The following is a 19,046-nucleotide window of genomic DNA, read 5'->3' as shown; positions in this document are numbered from 1 at the left end:
CCCCCCCCCCCCCCCCCCACCCCTTAGTTGAAGAAATTTTGATCTTATCATATCTCACTACATAATGTGTATGTAAACCATTATGTACATGTTGCACAATCGTTCCAAAAATGATGCTAAGTACTGTACATCTTTGTGATTAGGGGATAACATTGAAACTACAGACTGGTTTTAAGGTCGCATTGGTAGGTCCAAGTGGTGGTGGAAAGGTATTTCTTTGTCATATTGAAGTTCCTTTGCAATCATAATCCATTTTCATGTCACTGTAATAAACATCATATAGGTGAACTGATTTATGGGGGTAAAAGGAAAAAGAAAACTATGGGTATGACAATTTTTAATGTGCTGCAGACGACAATTGCAAATTTGATAGAGAGATTTTATGACCCTGTCAAGGGAAAGATATTGGTTAACGGGATTCCTTTGGTCGAAATATCTCATGAGCATCTACATAAAAAGGTAAATTTGGTACTACAAAGTGTTATATAGGTTACTTGCAATGTGAATTTCTTCCATGTAATTTTGTGCAATAGAAATTATATAGAAATACACAGGATACTTGCAACTTGAATTTCTTGCATTTGCTGTTCCTTCTTTCTTGACGTATAGAGAGCATCCTTGGCCCAGCTTGATTAAAAGAAATTACTTATTTTGAAATAAGTCTTGCTTTTAGTTAAGTTATTTTTAACTCTAACCGATAAAAAATTATTTGTTTTAAAACTATCTTATTTACATATGAGTAAACTCCTTAAGCTTGGCCAAGCATGCTCTAGCGTGTTATCTCAAGAAAATGCTGTCAATGCTATTTGATTCTAAAACATTTTCTAATATCTACAAAATGCAGATCAGTATAGTGAGCCAAGAACCTGTTCTTTTTAACTGCTCGATTGAAGAGAACATAGCCTATGGATTGGATGGTAAAGCAAGCAGCATTGATATAGAAAACGCTGCAGTAAGTTCTAAATTCTCTACAAGGACGAATATTCATTGCTTCCAGCAAATTTATGATAGCATTTGCGTTGACAAACAGAAAATGGCCAATGCCCACGAATTCATAGCCAAGTTTGCTGAGAAATACCAAACACACGTCGGGGAACGTGGAGTGAGACTTTCTGGAGGCCAGAAACAGAGAATCGCCATTGCTCGAGCTCTTCTGATGAATCCCAGAATCCTACTTTTAGACGAGGCAACTAGTGCTCTGGATGCCGAAAGTGAATATCTAGTTCAGGTGAGCACGCTTGGCTAAGCTTAAAAAGAAGTAAAAATTTGCTTTTAAGCTTCTTATTTTGTCAAAGAGAGTTACTATTTGTACTAACAAAGCTTGCTTATCTGTAAAAGTAATCTAAGTTCGAACGTATATCTAGTAAAGTAACTTTTAAACTTTTGAGTTTCTTAACTTGCGTGATGGTATTATTGTACCATGTAGGATGCCATGGATTCTCTAATGAAGGGTCGGACCGTGCTAGTCATAGCTCATAGGCTTTCTACTGTAAAGACTGCAGACACTGTTGCAGTGGTTTCTGATGGGCAGATAGTGGAAAGTGGCACTCACGATGACCTCCTGGACAAGAATGGTATCTACACAGCATTAGTTAGGAGGCAACTACAAGGGCCAAAACACGAAATCTAGTCATGGGCTATAGTTAAGCTATACCCGTAGCAGTAAACTTGAAATTAAGTTCTGTGCATGTCGATTTATATACACTGTATGGGATTAGTTCTTAGTCTTTGATTCTAAATATGCTGTATGGGATTAAAATCTGTAGATGTTGATTTTATATATACTGAGGGCATTGATCGTTAGGCTAGTTATATTGGAGGACAGGTCCCAGAAAAGCATACCAGAAAGAGATTGCAGTTAGTACTTAGTTGTGAGAGAACATATTCCGATCGAGAAATTAATAATTAAGTCTCAAAATCTTTCTGGCGCATGATTCTTGTCCCAATGTTTATTTTTATTTTTAAAAGAAACTGGAAGTGGATTATGATTTTAATAGATATTTTCTTTCCTAGTCAAATTAGAGGAACTTTGGCGGTAAAGTACTTAAAATACATTGAGCTTTTACTATGGATACTTAGAGTTTAAAAAATATATATATTTAATATAGTAGTTGATGACTGCTTCTTAAGGCCTATCCGTACTTTTATTCTTTCTCAATTATATGTAAATTCAGCAGTTGTCGACTAAATTTGTTTAAATTGTAGAAAAAAATCCCAACTGAGATATAATTGGTATGAAAAATGGCCGTTTGGAGTTTAATTGGAGTTGATTCAGAGCAATTGAAGATTAATCAAATTGTAATTGATCAAATGAAAATATTAATGGCGCATTCGATAAAAATTCATAAGTTTCAGAAGTTAAATTCAATATTTGGAAAGTTTAAGGAATAATTGTAAAGTTTTGAAATTTTTATTTGGTCAATTATTAATAATTTTGGGATGAACAATATTAAATCGTGAAGATTAAAAGATGAAGGTTATATTGCATAAAAAGGACTCCGTTGAAATAGAATAATGCTATTTAGCATAAGTGATATTAAAGTATTAGTTTAGATGACTATACTTTATAGACTTAATTAAATAAGTCAATCAACTTTGCATTTAAATGAATATATCATTTAATGTCATGTAATTGCAACATAAATTGGTGTTTAACACCAATGGTGATGATAGCGTTATTCATTGAAAAAGGGAATTGTTTCGCTTTTCTCAAACTCATTTTAGATGAACAAGGATTTATGACGTAAACCTTGTATTTTAAATAGATGCCTGAATACAACAATTGAAAGGAAGCTTGCAAGGATTTATTATACACATTATACAAGTCAAAGGGGCCTATTGGAACATAACAATCATACCAATTATAAGAAAAAGAACCCAAAAGGGAAATCAAGGAATCAATCAAGAAATTAGGATTTTAAGATTTTTACAAGAAGGCAAATTTTTTGTGCAAGATCATCTCTCTCTCATTTTTCCTGAAAATCGGCAACATTCTTTAATTCCATATTGTTTTATTCTTCTCGCGTGATATGTAATTAATTGATTAGTTAGGATGAATGATTTTAACTTAGTTTTGAATTTTAATTTTAATTATGAATTTTTAACCTCTAATTGTTGTGTGAATAATTTTTACTTCTATTCTTAATGCTTTGAATTAGGAGGACACTAATTGTTGTGAGTTATTTGATTATATCATGTAGTGAAAATTTGCAATTTGGGTAAAATAAAAAAATAAAAAAATAGAGATGTACTTTTATGATTGTCATGATCGTTAGATGTATTTTTTAGTGATTGAATAGTTTTGAGTAATGCTTATTCGAACACACATAAAGATATTGTGGTTGACTTAAGTGCTTAGGATTGTTTATACTTGAGAGAGGCAAATTAATTAATTTAAAAGATTTCGAACGAGTACACATAATTAGTTGTTATAAAAATTGATGATTGAGATTAAGAGGATAGTTACTATCAATTTGTGAATTCAAACACTTAAACCATCATTAAAAATTCATGCATGCACTTATTAATTATTTTCATTTATTTAAAATAAAAAATATAAAAAGAAGATAAACACATTTATTTATTTCTAATCAAATCGAAGATAAGAATAGTTGAATAAATGATTAAATTTTAGTCCTCATAAAAATAATAATTCAGACTTTAAGTCCATTTTATTACTTCTTTCGATCCGTACACTTGCGAGATATAAAATCAACAAATTTTTACTGCATTTCTATCTTTTATTTGATTATTTCTTTTTCTTTTTAAACCAATCTTCTTGTTGATCTTTATTTCATCTATAAGGAACAAAAAGAAACAAGAGATTAGCAATGATTGATCACGAAGTTGAAGATGTCTTTGCTACGTTGGGATACAATCCACCTACCACACTTGACGAGTTTAACTTGCCAATGAGATTATTTCTCCAGCCGGATGTTGAGGAGGAGATGAGTCCGACTTTTGAATATTGTGGGATTTTGCATTATATTAAAAATTGCTTGTTACTGACAACTCCAGAGAAGTGAAGAAAGTTATCTTCGATAATTCATTTAAAGAAAATAATGATGATGATCGAAAATGTTTTCACCATGCTAAAACATAAAGGATCAAGGATCAAGGACCAAATTATTTTCGAATAAGCCAAATAACATGCTCGTTGAGGATCTCTTCCTCATTCGACTAGAGGAATCAACAACTAAAGAAGAGAAATATGTAAAATCGAGAAATTAATCATGATAGAACCAAACGAATCAGCGACATTCAAAGTTACACGTTTCAAATACTGCATTCATTAATAAAATTCCTGTATCATCTGCAAAGAGGGGAAGTTCTGTTGTTCCTCTGCTTAGACACAAATCTTTCGTATCTCCGGTCAGATGCAGCTTTGTCTCTCTTCTTGCGTACCTTATTAATAAGGATCTGAAGGTCCTCATTTCCATACTTCCGTAGTTGTTCCTCTTTTATTTTCTTTGCTGAAGTTACAAGTGAAGGATTACAGGAATGCAACTCGATCGTTTGAAGAGTTAGAATTTCTCCAATTTCACTAGGGATCTCCTACATACTTTGGCAGTTCTTAATGACTAGGCGCTCGAGTACTGGGAAGTGGTCCCTGTCAGCTCTCCAGTGCAGAAGACGAACTTTGTCAAGCAGTAGATATTTCAGTTGACGAAATCCTCCTTCATTTGGTTCCCACTCTGGTCTTCCATAGAAGGCAAAATTTTTGAGTTTGAGCACCACAAGAGAAGGCAACTTACCAATAGTCGTCAAATCTTCCCAACGGATGCAGCTGCCATCTAAAGTTAATTTTTTGAGCGAAGACGGGAAAATGATGTTTTCCAAGAAAGATGGCGTCGACACGAGAAATAAGAATTTCAAAGATTCAAGTCGATGTAGATGGACGAGATTCTTGAGATAGAAATATTCCAAACCCATTTGTACATCTTCCAGACAGATTCCCAATTTCTTGAGATTGGGAACCCTTTCCAGGATCTCCTCTGTACATCTGAATTTTATCAGAGTGGAGAGCGTTTGTAAGTTTTCAAGAACGATAACAGAATTTTCAGCTCTAGGAGGATCAGGAAGAATAAATTTCCCCAACTGGAGATGCCTCAACCGCGTCATCGTCCATATTTCGGGTGTCAGAGATACTGGAACTGTGGTGTCGTAAAGAATTAAGGTTTGTAGATATCGGAGTTTGTATACTGATGCAGGAAGCCTCCAATTATTAACGTAGCTAGAAGCGAGGTACTGTAAGTTAAATAATTTTGCCATTTCAGTTGGATGATCAGTTCCCAAATTCAAGACACTGAGTTGCCAATCAGTTGACGACTTTACTGAAACACTTGGTAAGATTAAACGGCGCAGGCTATTGCCATTGGGAATACTATGGAGATTCCAGTCCGTGACATGAAAAAACTTCTCTCTTTGAACTTCTCTCACACATAGGTCATGTAACAGATCATGGATCATGCACATTTTGATTTTACCTATGGAACTCCTTTCAGAAACCAAAATAAGATTCCGATCAACAAGATCTAACAAGTTTTCCTCAGCCATATCTTCCAAAGTTTTATTTTCTGCTGAATTTTTAAATCCTTCGGCAACCCATAACTTGAAAAGTGTGGAAACATTGATATCCGAGTATTTTTGAAAGATTCCGAAATAGAGAAAACATGCTTTCAAATGATGAGGCAAATTCTTGTAACTTAAAGATAGTATCTTTGAGCATTGTTCACCATTTGAATCTATCAGCGAACTCAGATTTTCTCCAACATTTGTCCAGTGATGTACTGTTCTCGTGGCCTTTGAGAGAAGTCCTGCAATCACAACAATTGCAAGTGGCAGTCGTAGACAATTTTGGACTATCTTCTTACCCATTGGTTCGAGTTCACAAGGGCAGCGATCTTTTCCAAAAACATTCGCACAAAATAAACTCCAGCTTTCCTCCTCGGTTAGAAAACGCATGTGATGAGGTCCCTGAGGAGGAGGGCTTGCCTTACGGGCCACACTTCCTAGCCTAGTTGTCATCATGATTCGACTCTTATCATTGTTATTTGAAAACAATCGCTTCACATGATCCTAAACTCTGGTGCCCCAGACGTCATCCATCACACTAAGAAACGTCGTACCCAATAGCTTCTTGCGAAAAATTTGTTTTAATTCTTCAAGGGTTTTTTCATGATCCTGGATCGTGAGTTTTCCCATGGAATCTAAAAGGCTTAGAAAGATTTTTTTCATGACGATTCTCATTCTCAGCTGTTGTCTCAATTCGCTAATCTGACAAAACAATTTGGAGTAATGCTTTCTCAGAAAAAGATGGTTATTGGAGTCTCTGAAATTGATTTCTTGGGCATGCATATTAAAGATGGTCAATATTCTTTACAACCACATGTTGGTCAGGAATTGTTAAAGTTTGCAGACACAGATCTCTCTAAACGAGAAGTCCAACAGTTCCTTGGGATTGCAAATTACATGGCCGATTTTGTTGATCATTTAACTCCTATTATCAGACCATTGCAGAACATGCTGAAAAAAGATGCACCATCGTGGTCTTCAAAACAAACAGAAGCAGTCCGAAAAATCAAACAAAAGGTGCAAGAACTTCCAGCTCTATCTATCCCTACTAACGGGAAAAAGATCTTACAAACTGATGCAAGTGATCTATATTGGGTAGCAGTTCTATTGGAGGAGAAAAATGGAAAAAGAAACATTTGTGGATACAAAAGTGGAGCATTCTCAGAAGCAGAAAAACATTATCATTCCACTTTCAAAGAAATCTTGGCGGTAAAACGTGGTATTGAGAAATTTCAGTTTCATTTCATTGGACACAAATTTCTTATTGAAATGGACATGTCAGCATTCCCTAAAATGCTTTCATTCAAACAAAAACAAATTCCAAATTCTCAACTACTCAGATGGGCAGAATGGTTTTCAAACTTTAACTTTGATGTCAAACATATAAAGGGAAAAACCAACCTCCTTCCAGACCTACTCACCAGACCAAAAGCTTTTCACTCCCAACCTATCCCTGTAATCTGTATGATAGACCTTCCTTTTCATTTGCCTTCTCAAAATGAACAAATTCCCCCAGAACTTAATACTCTCATCAGAGACAAAACCCTCCATTCCCGAACCAAAGAGTTCATGTTAAAATACCAGTCCATTGTTATCAGGCAAACAGGAATTGAAACTCTTGGTGGTCTTGGATTTCATCAAGATTATCCATTTTTTAATATAATCCCACACCAAGCAGTTTCAAAATTTTCAAAGGAATTACTTTGTTTTCTGTGGTACTTATTGGAACTTTTTCAAATTGGAGTTTCTTTTAATGTTTGTGAATCTCTTGAATGGTTCAAAAAAATCACTTTTCGAAGTTTTAACAAAAATGATCCATTTCAAGAAGCACATTTTGAGGCAAAGAAATTTTTCGAATGGTTTTATCCTATTTTTCATTGGATAAAAATGTTTGAAGCATTTTCTTTAAAATTTAAAGATTTGAGAACTTCCCAAAACAATGTTTTTGTAATTCTGATGTTCCAGCGGCAAGGATATTTTACAGAAATAGGTTCTTATAAACACTTCTCTTATGTCAAGGAGTATGCAGTCCAACCTTTCAATTTCCATCAAGATTGGGAAAGGTATCCAAAGGAGTTTCGAGAATTTCAAAGAAAAATGGCTGAAATCAACCAGACAATTCCTCCACAAATTTGGCCAGACATAGAAGATGATACTCCATGGAAAATTCTACCTCTAGACTATGCAACCAAGATTCAGCAAGACATTCAGAAACACAGAGAAGGACAATGCCAAATTTTTGGACAAGTATTTGGATACTATCCATCTGCTACTTGGGAAAGTGACAAAACCCATTGGAACCAGCTTTACTTGGGAAGGCCACATTAATGCCTTGGAGAAACATCTAAATATCCAGAAACCACACCAGAAGGACAACAACTGTGTAACAATCTCTGGAATGAATTTCAAGAAAAAATGAAAATTGATAAAATGGATGTGGACAAATCAGGATCAAGCAATCCAGACAAACAAAACTCAAGATATTTGAACACGGAAATAAATTATAATGACAGTGTTTTCCAGGACTCTCAAGATCCATATGATTATAGAACACAGTCGTATGATTTTGATCCAATAGGCCCAGACAATCTTGAAAAATTGGAAGAAAAATTTTTTGAAAAAAAATTTGATACTACAACTTGGCCTTGGTGGAAGTAACATGGACTCCCCTCTGATTCAGATGATTCAAATGAACCTGGACGAGAAGCAAATCTTGGAACACCTTGATGACTTAGCAGCTCGTGTAAAATAATCATTTTGTCGTTTGTAATATAAAATCCCTTTTAAAAAGTAGATTCTTTACTTTTTAAAAGATGGTTGTAAAATTATTATACTAAAAGTAGTGAGTCATGCTAGTAAAGTGATGAGTCACGTCCTTTTAAGTTGTGAGTCATGTCCTTATGTAATAAGTATTGTACTAAAAGTGATGAGTCATTGGTAGTATTATTAGTTTTGCGTCGGTTGTGTCGGTTGTATGATGAGGCTCCTCCTCTATATAAGGAGCTCTTATCTTTCATTGAGGATCATCTCGAGCTCAACTCTTCTTAATAAAAGTTTGTTCCTCTTAACAATGTTCTTCTAAAATCCTTTCTTTGTTCTTCCATAGTCTTGACAACTGTGAAAATTTCAGAATGAATAAGTAAGAGCAAGATCTAAGTAGTATCAAAAGTATGCTCTGCAGTTGCCTCTTTGAGGATTCTCTGCATCAGAAAATTTGGTATTACTGATTATATGATCCCATATGGAGGTTTGGTAATACCGAAAGTCAGGCCCTATGTTGTTGCCCAAAAGGCTTGTTGTGGGCTAGAATACAGAGTGTTCCCACACCCCCACTATGTAATTCCACTCAACTAAGATATACAAACAAGGTTAATGATAGATTTTCATTGACAGACAACACTTGGCAGTTCAACATTGGAAGTCGGGAAAAAACTACACAAAAACACTCAATCAAATCATGCAAATCAGCTTGCTTTTTGAACCTTTTTTTTCCCATGTCCATCCAGTTTTATTCAATTACACTTTACAGAGGTGATTTCCCCCTGTACAAGAGTCAGGGGATGCAGGTCTTCGTGGCATTGGCCATGACAGAGACATAAAATAATAAGTCTCCATTTGGTTCTGTTGAAAATTATTTTTAATAGATTTTGATAAAAGTTAAAAAAATTTATGATTTAAAAGTTTCAAGTTGAAAGTTGCATTTATGATTGGAAAGTTCAAAAAATTTATGATTGATATGTAAAAATAAATATTTATACTTTTCCCTTTCTTTCAAGGAGACCTAATGCATGTTTGGCTTGCAATCATAATTTAAACAGTTTAAAATACTTTTTATCCACATATTTGTAGGACACTCAACTTCAACCCATTTATCATCTATAAATTCCATAGGGGACACTACTTATTAAGTTATAATCACTTCCATACGACAATTGCAAAATTGATAGAGAGATTTTATGATCCTGTCAAGGGAAAGATATTGCTCAACGGGATTCCTCTGGTCGAAATATCTAATGAGCATCTACATAAAAAGGTAAATTTGGTACTACAAAGTTTTGTATAGGTTACTTGCAATGTGAATTTCTTCCATGTAATTCTTGTACAATAGAAATCATATAGAAATACACAGGACACTTGCAACTTGAATTTCTTGCATTTGTTGTTCCTTCTTTTTTGACATATAGAGAGCACGCTTGGCCCAGCTTGAGTAAAAGAAATTACTTATTTTGAAATAAGTCTTGCTTTTAGTTAGGTATTTTTAAAACCAATAAAAAAATTATTTATTTTAAAACTAGCTTATTTACATATAAGTAAACTCCTTAAGCTTCGCCAAGCATGCTCTAGCATGTTATCTCACTTAAGACAATGTTGTCAACACTATTTGATTCTAAAACATTTTCTAATATCTACAAAATGCTGATCAGTATAGTGAGCCAAGAACCTTTTCTTTTTAACTGCTTGATTGAAGAGAACATAGCCTATGGATTGGATGGTAAAGCAAGTAGCATTGATATAGAAAACAACGCAGTAAATTCTAAATTCTTAACAAGGACGAATATTCATAGCTTTCAGCTTATGATAGCATTTGCGTTGTATTTTAGGAAATCGAAACGAACCAGATTCTTGAATCTCCATTTTGAAATCAATAAGAAAACAAAATAAATGCGGAAGCGTACCTTGATCCATAGATCTGAGTTTTTTGAAAGCGATTATGATCTTCCAACTGCTATGTGATTTCTTGAAATCCGTTCTTTGTTGATGGGGATGCAGAGAATTTTGAAACTTGCATGCAATTGGGGACCATGACCCCATATTAAATAATTGATTATTATCTTTCAATTATTTAAAATTGACGCCTCATCAATTTAAAATAATTATTCTGGTCTCTACACTTTAATCTCATGAGAATTAATACCCATTAGTCCAAAATTAAACTTAGTGGATCACCTTATCGACTAATCCTTAAAGATAGCACCACACATTTTAATACATATACATGTATGGCCCCATACAATGGAATTTTTCCAACAATCTCCCACTGAGCCATACATGTAATATTATAAATGTGTGCAACTTTATGAGCTCAAACTTTTGCTACCATTTTTAAGGGTATTTCCAAACAACCTCGTCCATCAGTCACATTGATGTAGGATCGAAGCGATTTTCGTCACATTTAGTGTGATTAAATCCATCAATGGTCACGTACACCCATACAACCAAATGACATAGATCAATCATGGGAGTGTAGCATGGAAATTACATGTTATGTGATCCAAACATGTCTATTTCCAACTGGTCTAACCTTATTTCTTAAATGAGATCAATACTGAACATAATAACAGAGTGGAATAAACTAAATACTTCATTTTTGTACAGAAAAGTATCCAAATACACAAATGTGTCCAAAGTAAACATAAAGCAACGAGAATACATACTCCCACTAAAACATGATATCCTCAAGAAATACAACACCTGTGCAAGCAGTGTGCTCATGAAAGACCTGAGTGATAATCTTTTAGTGAGCGAATCCGCGATCATGGAGTTTGTTCCAATGTGCTCTATAGAAATCTGTCCACTCTGTACTCTTTCCTTCACAACCAGGAACTTAATGTCAATGTATTTTGATTTAGATGAGCTCCCGTTGTTATTAGAATATAGAACTACTGAGTTATTATCACAATATAACTTTAGTGGTCTTTCTATTCCATTCAAAATGCGCAGTCGAGTGACAATATTTTATTGCCATATTCCATGGTTAGATGCCTCATAGCATGCTACAGACTCTGCTGCCCTGATAGAAGAAGCTATGAGTGTCTGCTTGGCACTCTTCCAAGAAATAGCTCCTCCAACTAGCAGATAGATATAGTCTGATGTGGATCTTCTATTGTATTAGCACCCAGCAAAGTCAGAATCGGAGTACCCTATGATCTCTAATTGGTCCGACTTGCTATATGTGAGCATATAATCCTTTATTCTCTTTAAATACCTCATAACACTTTTGGCTACTTTCCAATGATCCATCTTAGGGTTGCTTAAATATCTACCTAGCACTCTAACAATGAATGCTATGTCGGGACATGTACAAATTTGAGCATACATTAGACTCCCAATAGCTAATGCATGGGGAATCTTTTGCATTTCCTTAGCTTCAAGGTCATTTTATGGGCATTGTTTGAGACTAAATTTGTCTCCCTTAGCGACAGAGATGTCACCTGGTTTACAGTCTTGCGTGCTAAACCTCTTAAGTACTTTATCGATATAACTCTTTTGTGACAATCCAAAAATACCCCGAGAGCGATCTCGATGTATCTGAATCTCTAATACAAAGAGGCGTTACCAAGATCTTTCATCTCAAAATATCTTGATAAAAATATCTTGATTTTATGCAACATGCCTATATTGTTAGTGGCAAGCAGTATGTCATCAGCATACAAAACCAGGAAAATATGCTTACTCCCACTGAACTTGTGATACACACAATCATCAACGACATTCATCTCAAAACCAAATGAGAATTACTTGATGGAATTTGTGGTACCATTGACGGGAAGCTTGTTTGAGCCCATAGATGGATTTCTTTAATTTGCAAACCATATTCTTCGGGTCTCCTGACATGAAGTTTTTTGGTTACACCATATAGATCGTCTCATCAATGTCGCCATTGAGAAACGTCGTCTTAATATCCATATGATGTAACTCAAAATCAAAGTGCACAACAAGTACCATAATTGTCCTGAAAGAGTCTTTCGTTGAAACTGGAGAGAAAGTCTTTTTGAAATCGATGCATTCCTTTTGGGTAAAGCCTTTAGCCACCAGACAAGCCTTATATCTTTCCACATTACCATTTGAATCTCTTTTGGTTTTAAAAATTCATTTGCAACCAATGGGCTTCACACCTTCAGATAACGGGACAAGATCCTAAACTTTATTGTCTTGCATAGACCCGTACTCTTCATTCATGGCATCAATCCACTTTTGAGAGTTAGAACCCTGCATGGCCTGATGGAAATTGATTGGATCATCTTTCATCATTCCATTATTTTCCTCATATTCTTGGAGAAATACTACAAAATTATCCGAAATAGCATTTTTCCTCTCTCTTGTGGATCTCCTTAATGGCATTGGTTCTTGAGTTTGTACTTCTAAAAGGTTCTTCAACATTATCTCGTTGAGGTTTTGGATATGCTTCTTGATCAACGACAGGTATAGAAACCTGTATTTTGGCAAAAATAATAGTAGGAATCGAAATCGATCCTTCCTCAACTTCTTCCTCAAAGACAATGTCTCTAACGTTATTTCTCTCCCCAAACTCAACATCCTAAAAAAATGTTGCGGTTCCCATTTTGAAAATTGACTTAAGTGTGGGATTATAAAATTTATAGCCCCTAGATCGCTCAGAGTAACTAATAAAATAACTACTAACTGTTTTGGAGTCCAATTTCTTTACATGTGGCCTGTTAGGCCTTGCCTCAGCTGGATATTCCCAAATGTGAAAATGCTTTAGACTAGGCTTTCTACCTGTCTAAAGCTCAAAATGTGTTTTAGCAGCAGCCTTAGTTGGTACTCTGTTCAGAATATAAGCTGCAGTTTTTAATGCCTCTCTTCAGAGTGATTTTGGTAAGGTGGAATGACTTATCATACTTTTTACCATGTCCTTAAGAGTCCTGTTTCGTCTTTCAACTACACCATTCATGCTAGCTGATCTTAGCATCGTGTACTGTGGGACGATTCCACACTTCTCTAGGTCTTTAACAAATGGTCTTAGACATTGTTCACTTGATCCATCATATTTGCCGTAGTACTCACCATCACAGTGAGACCTAACGCTATTTATCATTTTGTTGAGTTGATTCTCAACCTCAGCTTTAAAGGCTTTGAACATGTCCAGTGACTCAAATTTTTCATGGATGAGATATAAGTACCCATAACGTGAGTAATCGTCTATGAATGATATAAAATATTGTTGATCATTCCAAGAAGCCGTAGGGAATTTCCCACAAATATTTGTGTGAATTAATTCTAAGACGTCCAAATTTCTATTAGAACCTAATCTCTTTGTTTTGGTCTATTTTTCCTTGATACAGTCAACACATACATCAAAATCCTTGAAGTCAAGGGAATTCAAAATATCATATGACACAAGTCGTTCAACCCTAGTTTTTGAGATGTGACCTAAGCGCTTGTGCCATAATTTTGCTAAATTTTCTTTATTTAATTTGCGTTTAGTACCATGTGATTCTTCATACAAGATTTCATTATATGATACAATTATATCAAGCAAATATAGGTTATCATATGCACATAATGACCACTACCAATAATATTGGAATTTAATGAAAGATTAAATTGATTGTTTCCAAATAAACAACAATATCCAAATTTGCCCAACAAAGAAACAGAAATTAAATTTCGTCTAAAAGACGACACAACAAAAGTGTCTTCCAAATCCAAATAATAATCAGTTCCCAATAATAACCTAAAAGTGCCTATTGCATCAACTTCCACTGATTTGCCATCACCTACATAGATGTATCTTTCACCATCACTTGGTTTTCGGTGACTCAGGCAGCCCTGCATAGAAACACTTATATGAGTAGTAACACCAGAATCCATCCACCAAGTGTTTCTAAGTACTGAAACTAAATTATTCTCAGAACAGACCAAAGTAAGAATTGTACCTTTCTTTGCACGCTATGCGTGATATTTGACACAGTCCTTCTTCACAAGTCCAGCCTTATTACAAAGGAAACAAGTTCCTTTATCTTCCTTTTTTTTGTTTGTGTGTTGGACCCTTAGGAGCAGTTTCATATTCCTTCATCTTTTTCTTTCTCTTATCATTAGGAGTGCTTGCCAAGTGAGCAATTTTATCTTGCTTTAACCTTTTTTCCTCTTACATACAATATGAAATGAGTTCATTTAGAGACCATTTCTCTTTCTGGTAGTTATAACTAACCTTAAATTGACTGAACTATGCAGGAAGTGAGATCAATACCAGATGCACTAGCAAGTCATCAAACAGCTCAAGCTTTAGCCCTTTAAGTTTTGAAGCAATATGAGACATCTCCATGATGTACTCCCTTATGTTCCCCTTACCTTTATACTTCTTTGAAATCTAGCTTTGCAAAAGCGTGCTTGTTTCAGCCTTATCGTTTTTTCGCAAAGCGTTTCTCAATTTCGACAAGGAACTCCTTAGCATTAGTTATCTCTTCGGATATTGCACCTCTAAAGGCTTCCAAAATGCCGCGCTTAATGATCATTAGACTCATGTGATTTGAGCGATTCCACTTCTCAAAGTTTCTCCTTTCATCCGTAAGAGGAGTGGGTTGCTCAATCCGAAGTGCAAGATCAAGATCCATGCAGTCAAGAACAATCAATACGTTCTCCTTCCAATCCTTGAAGTTTGTCCCATTAACCATGGGAATGAAATTGATATTAGCAGATATTTTGGTAGCAGATGAATTGCTGTAGAGCGAACAAAAATGAACAAATAATTATGCTCATATCCATATTAAATGAACAATAAATTCAAATAATGGTAAGTCTCATCTCAAGATATCTAGTGCAACATTAATACCAAGTCTTTGGATAGTAATATTAATTGCTAGTGGTACTCTCAATACAGTGATCAAACATTGACAATAATTCCTGTCAAATAATGAAACCATCTTTGGATTGGTTTATTATTCACATGGAAACTTTATAATTGTCACACATTTATCGGCATAGGTGTGTATGTAATTCGGCCAAGTATTAGCCTTCCTTTGGGCCAATTAATACCCGCATGAAGAAGCACACACACGACATCTAAACATCCCAAACAAATCAATCTACACAAAAGAGGTTACTTTGGTGACATATTGTTTCAATTAGTTTATTCAAAATGTTAGATAACTTAATTCATTATAAATGATTTACCAAATTATTTGAATTTGATTGTCTCACATAATTAAACTTTAATTATTCCTCTTAAAAGAGTCCTTAGTACCTTAATTTGAGAAAGAGAATCATTAATTTTGCATTATTAGATGCTTTTAGAAACTTTAGGGACCTAAGGGTTAATAATTCAAAACTTTAGGGATCAAATTTTAAAAATTTTAAAATTTTGGGGGCCAATTTTAATTATTTATAAACATTGAGGGCTTTAATTGAAAATTTCAGAACTTTAATAGCCCAAATTAAATAATTTTCAAAATTTAGGGGTTGAATTATTAAACCTGTAACCTTAAAGGTCCAATTTGGATGGATCAGAAACGTTAGGGACTGAAATGTAAATTTTCATTTTAAAAAAAATAATTAACCCTAATTTAAATTGCAAGCAAGGCCTGAGATTATCTTATTTTCACCTCAGCCCCCACTCAAAATCCATCCTTGAATCTCTCTCTCTATCTCTTTCTCTGCCAATCGGCAGCAGGGCGCAGCTGCACGCTGCACTCAGCAGTGCAATTGCCGACGGCATACGCGTAGCCGGCCAGATCCAAATTTTTTTTTTAAATCCAAAAATCGAAAATCAGAAACTTATTTTAGAAAATTTTAACCCAGATCTTGATCTAGAAAACTGAATTACCCTAAATTTTCTTTCAGATCTTGAATGATAATCATGATCAATATACAAAATAATGCTTTTGGTTCAACAAATGACAGATTTGAAAGATTAACCAAAAATAATATCCCAAACAACTTTCAAATTCAACAAAAATATATTCAAGGTTGTCAAATCTGAAAATTCTTAAACAAATATTGGAAGATTTTGATCGAAAAAATTAATCTGTACTATAAAAACTGTAGTAACATTAAATCTTGCAATTTTTCAAAGAATCAACAATGGAGTAGCTCTGATACCACTTGTAGGAAATCGAAACGAACCAGATTGTTGAATCTCCATTTTGAAATCAATGAGAAAACAAAATAAATGTGGAAACATACCTTGACCCATAAATCTGAGTTTTTTGAAATCAATTATGATCTTCCAACTGCTACGTGATTTCTTGAAATCCGTTCTCTGTTGATGGAGATGCAGAGAATTCTAAAAGTCACGTGCAATTGGGGACCATGACCCCATATTAAATAATTGATTATTATCTTTCAATTATTTCAAATTTGGCCCCTCATCAATTTAAAATAATCATTTCAGTCTTTACACTTTAATCCCATGAGAATTAATACACATTAATCCAAAATTAAATTTAGTGGATCACCTTATCGACTAATCCTTAAAGATAGCATCACACATTTTAATATATATACATGTATGGCCTCATACGATGGAATTTTTCCAACATGTATAACAAATAGAAAATGGCCAATGCCCACGAATTCATAGCCAAGTTAGCCGAGAAATACCAAACACATGTCGGGGAACATGGAGTGAGACTTTCTGGAGCCAGAAACAGAGAATCGCCATCGCTCGAGCTCTTCTAATGAATCCCAGAATCCTACTTTTAGACGAGGCAACTAGTGCTTTGGATGCCGAAAGTGAATATCTAGTTCAGGTGAGCACGCTTGGCTAAGCTTAAAAAGAAGTAAAAATTTGCTTTTAAGCTTCTTATTTTGTCAAAGAAAGTTACTTTTTGTACTAAAAAAAACTTGCTTATCTGGAAAAGTAATCTAAGTTCAAACGTATATCTAGTTAAGTAACTTTTAAACTTTTGAGTTTCTTAACTCTCGTGATGGTATTATTGTACCAGGTAGGATGCCATGGATGTTGCATAAATTTGAAAGGAACCATATTCATAAAATCCTTTCATAAAATCATAAATTCCATGTTGAAATCAAAGAGACAACAAAAGTGCGGAAACATACCTTGATCCATGAATCTTACTGCTTTAATTGGGTTTTGATCTTCCAATTGATACGTGATTCTCCTTCCTTTTGGTTTTCTTCAAAGTCTCTATTGATGGAGATGCAGAGATATTTTCCAAAGAAAATCACGTTCAAATTGGGGACCATAACCACTTTTAAAAATAACTGCTATTGGCAGTTATTAACTTTAAGTTATTTCAAATCGGCCCCTCATCAATTCAAAATAACACCTTCTGGTCTCTACACTTTAATCCCATAAAATTTAATACCCATTAGTCCAAAATTAAATCCAATGGATCACTTTATCGACCATATTTACTTTAAAATAGCACCACACATTCTAATAAATGTACATGTGTGGCCCCTAAGTTGGAATTTTTTTTCCAACAATCTCCCACTGGGCCAAACATGTTACATTATAAATGTGCACAGACTTATGAGCTCAAAATTGTGCTATAGTTATTAAAGGTATTTCCAAACAATCTCGTCCATTAGTTACATCGATGTAGGATCAAAGCGATTTTCGTCACATTTAGCGTGACTAAATCCATCAATGGTCACGTACACCCATACAACCAAATGACATAGATCAATTCTGAGAGTGTAGCATGGAAATTACATATTATGTGATCCGAACATGTCTATTTCCAACTGGTCCAACCTTATTTCTTAAGTGAGATCAGTACTGAACATAATAACAGAGTGGAATGAACTGAATACTTTACTTCTGTACAGAAAATATCCAAATACATAAATGTGTTCAAAGAACTAAACATATATAAAGCAATAAGAATACAAACTCCCACTAAAACATGATATCCTCAAAAAATACAACACCCATATGAGCGGTGTGCTCATGAAAGACCTTGGGTGGTAATCCCTTAGTAAGCGGATCCGCAATCATGGAGTTTGTTCCAATGTGCTCTATAGAAATCTGTCCACTCTGTACTCTTTCCTTCACAACCAGGAATTTAATGTCAATATGTTTTGATTTAGATGAGCTCCTGTTGTTGTTAGAATATAGAACTGCTGAGTTGTTGTCACAATACAACTTTAGTGGTCTTTCTATGCCATTCAGAATGCGCAACCCAGTGACAAAATTTCGCAGCCATATTCCATGATTAGATGCCTCATAGCATGCTACAAACTCTGCTGCCATGGTAGAAGAATCTATGAGTGTCTGTTTGGTACTCTTCCAGGGAATAGCTCCTCCAGCTAGCAGAAAAATATAACCTGATGTGGATCTTCTACTATCTTGGCATCCAGCAAAATCAGAATCGGAGTACCCTATGATCTCTAACTGATCTGATCTGCTATATGTGAGCATATAATCCTTTGTTCTCTTTAGATACCTCATAACCCTTTTAGCTGTCTTCCAATGATCCATCCCCTTTTGGCTGCCTTCCAATGATCCATCCCAGGGTTGCTTAAATATCTGCCTAGCATTCCAACAATAAATGCTATGTCTGGGCGTGTACATACTTGAGCATACATTAGACTCCCAATATCTGATGCATAGGGAATCTTCTGCATTTCCTTAGCTTCAAGGTCATTTTGTGGGCACTGTTTGAGACTAAATTTGTCTCCCTTAGCGACAGGGGTGTCACCTGGTTTACAGTCTTGCATGCCAAACCTCTTAAGTACTTTATCGATATAGCTCTTTTGTGACAATC

At 34.8% G+C, this 19,046-nt stretch overlaps 2 protein-coding genes across 3 annotated transcripts in view; one reads left to right on the top strand and one right to left on the bottom strand.

Annotated features, from left to right (window-relative positions):
• LOC111372388 (ABC transporter B family member 25) overlaps positions 1-1,931 on the top strand; it is an 11,964-nt gene extending 10,033 nt beyond the window's left edge. For both annotated transcript variants that reach the window (XM_022994726.1, XM_022994725.1), the window contains exons 13-17: positions 144-209; positions 352-459; positions 845-952; positions 1,031-1,228; positions 1,427-1,931. In XM_022994726.1, coding sequence (XP_022850494.1) covers positions 144-209; positions 352-459; positions 845-952; positions 1,031-1,228; positions 1,427-1,630 — 684 coding nt within the window. In that variant the 3' untranslated portion in view covers positions 1,631-1,931. The remainder of the gene's footprint in view (positions 1-143; positions 210-351; positions 460-844; positions 953-1,030; positions 1,229-1,426) is intronic.
• A 2,377-nt stretch (positions 1,932-4,308) lies between these two features.
• On the bottom strand, positions 4,309-6,027 carry LOC111372022 (putative late blight resistance protein homolog R1B-12). Its single transcript, XM_022994159.1, has 2 exons — positions 4,563-6,027; positions 4,309-4,472 (listed from the first exon to the last, which is right to left on the bottom strand). Exons 1-2 carry the CDS (start codon positions 6,025-6,027, stop codon positions 4,309-4,311), a joined length of 1,629 nt encoding a protein of 542 aa, XP_022849927.1.
• Between the last annotated feature and the right edge of the window lie 13,019 nt (positions 6,028-19,046).

The sequence above is a fragment of the Olea europaea genome, chromosome 23 (genome assembly GCF_002742605.1).
Source record: "Olea europaea var. sylvestris chromosome 23, O_europaea_v1, whole genome shotgun sequence".
Classification (NCBI taxonomy): domain Eukaryota; kingdom Viridiplantae; phylum Streptophyta; class Magnoliopsida; order Lamiales; family Oleaceae; genus Olea; species Olea europaea.
Note: the sequence above shows the minus strand (reverse complement) of the source record. Positions and strands in the feature narration are given on the sequence as shown.

Excerpts from the sequence above, each read along its gene's own strand:
- LOC111372022 (XM_022994159.1), bottom strand. The coding sequence starts at position 6,027 with ATGACAACTAGGCTAGGAAGTGTGGCCCGTAAGGCAAGCCCTCCTCCT. Across the intron at positions 4,473-4,562 it reads AGTCATTAAGAACTGCCAAA|CAAAGAAAATAAAAGAGGAA; the intron begins GTATGTAGGAGA and ends TTGTAACTTCAG.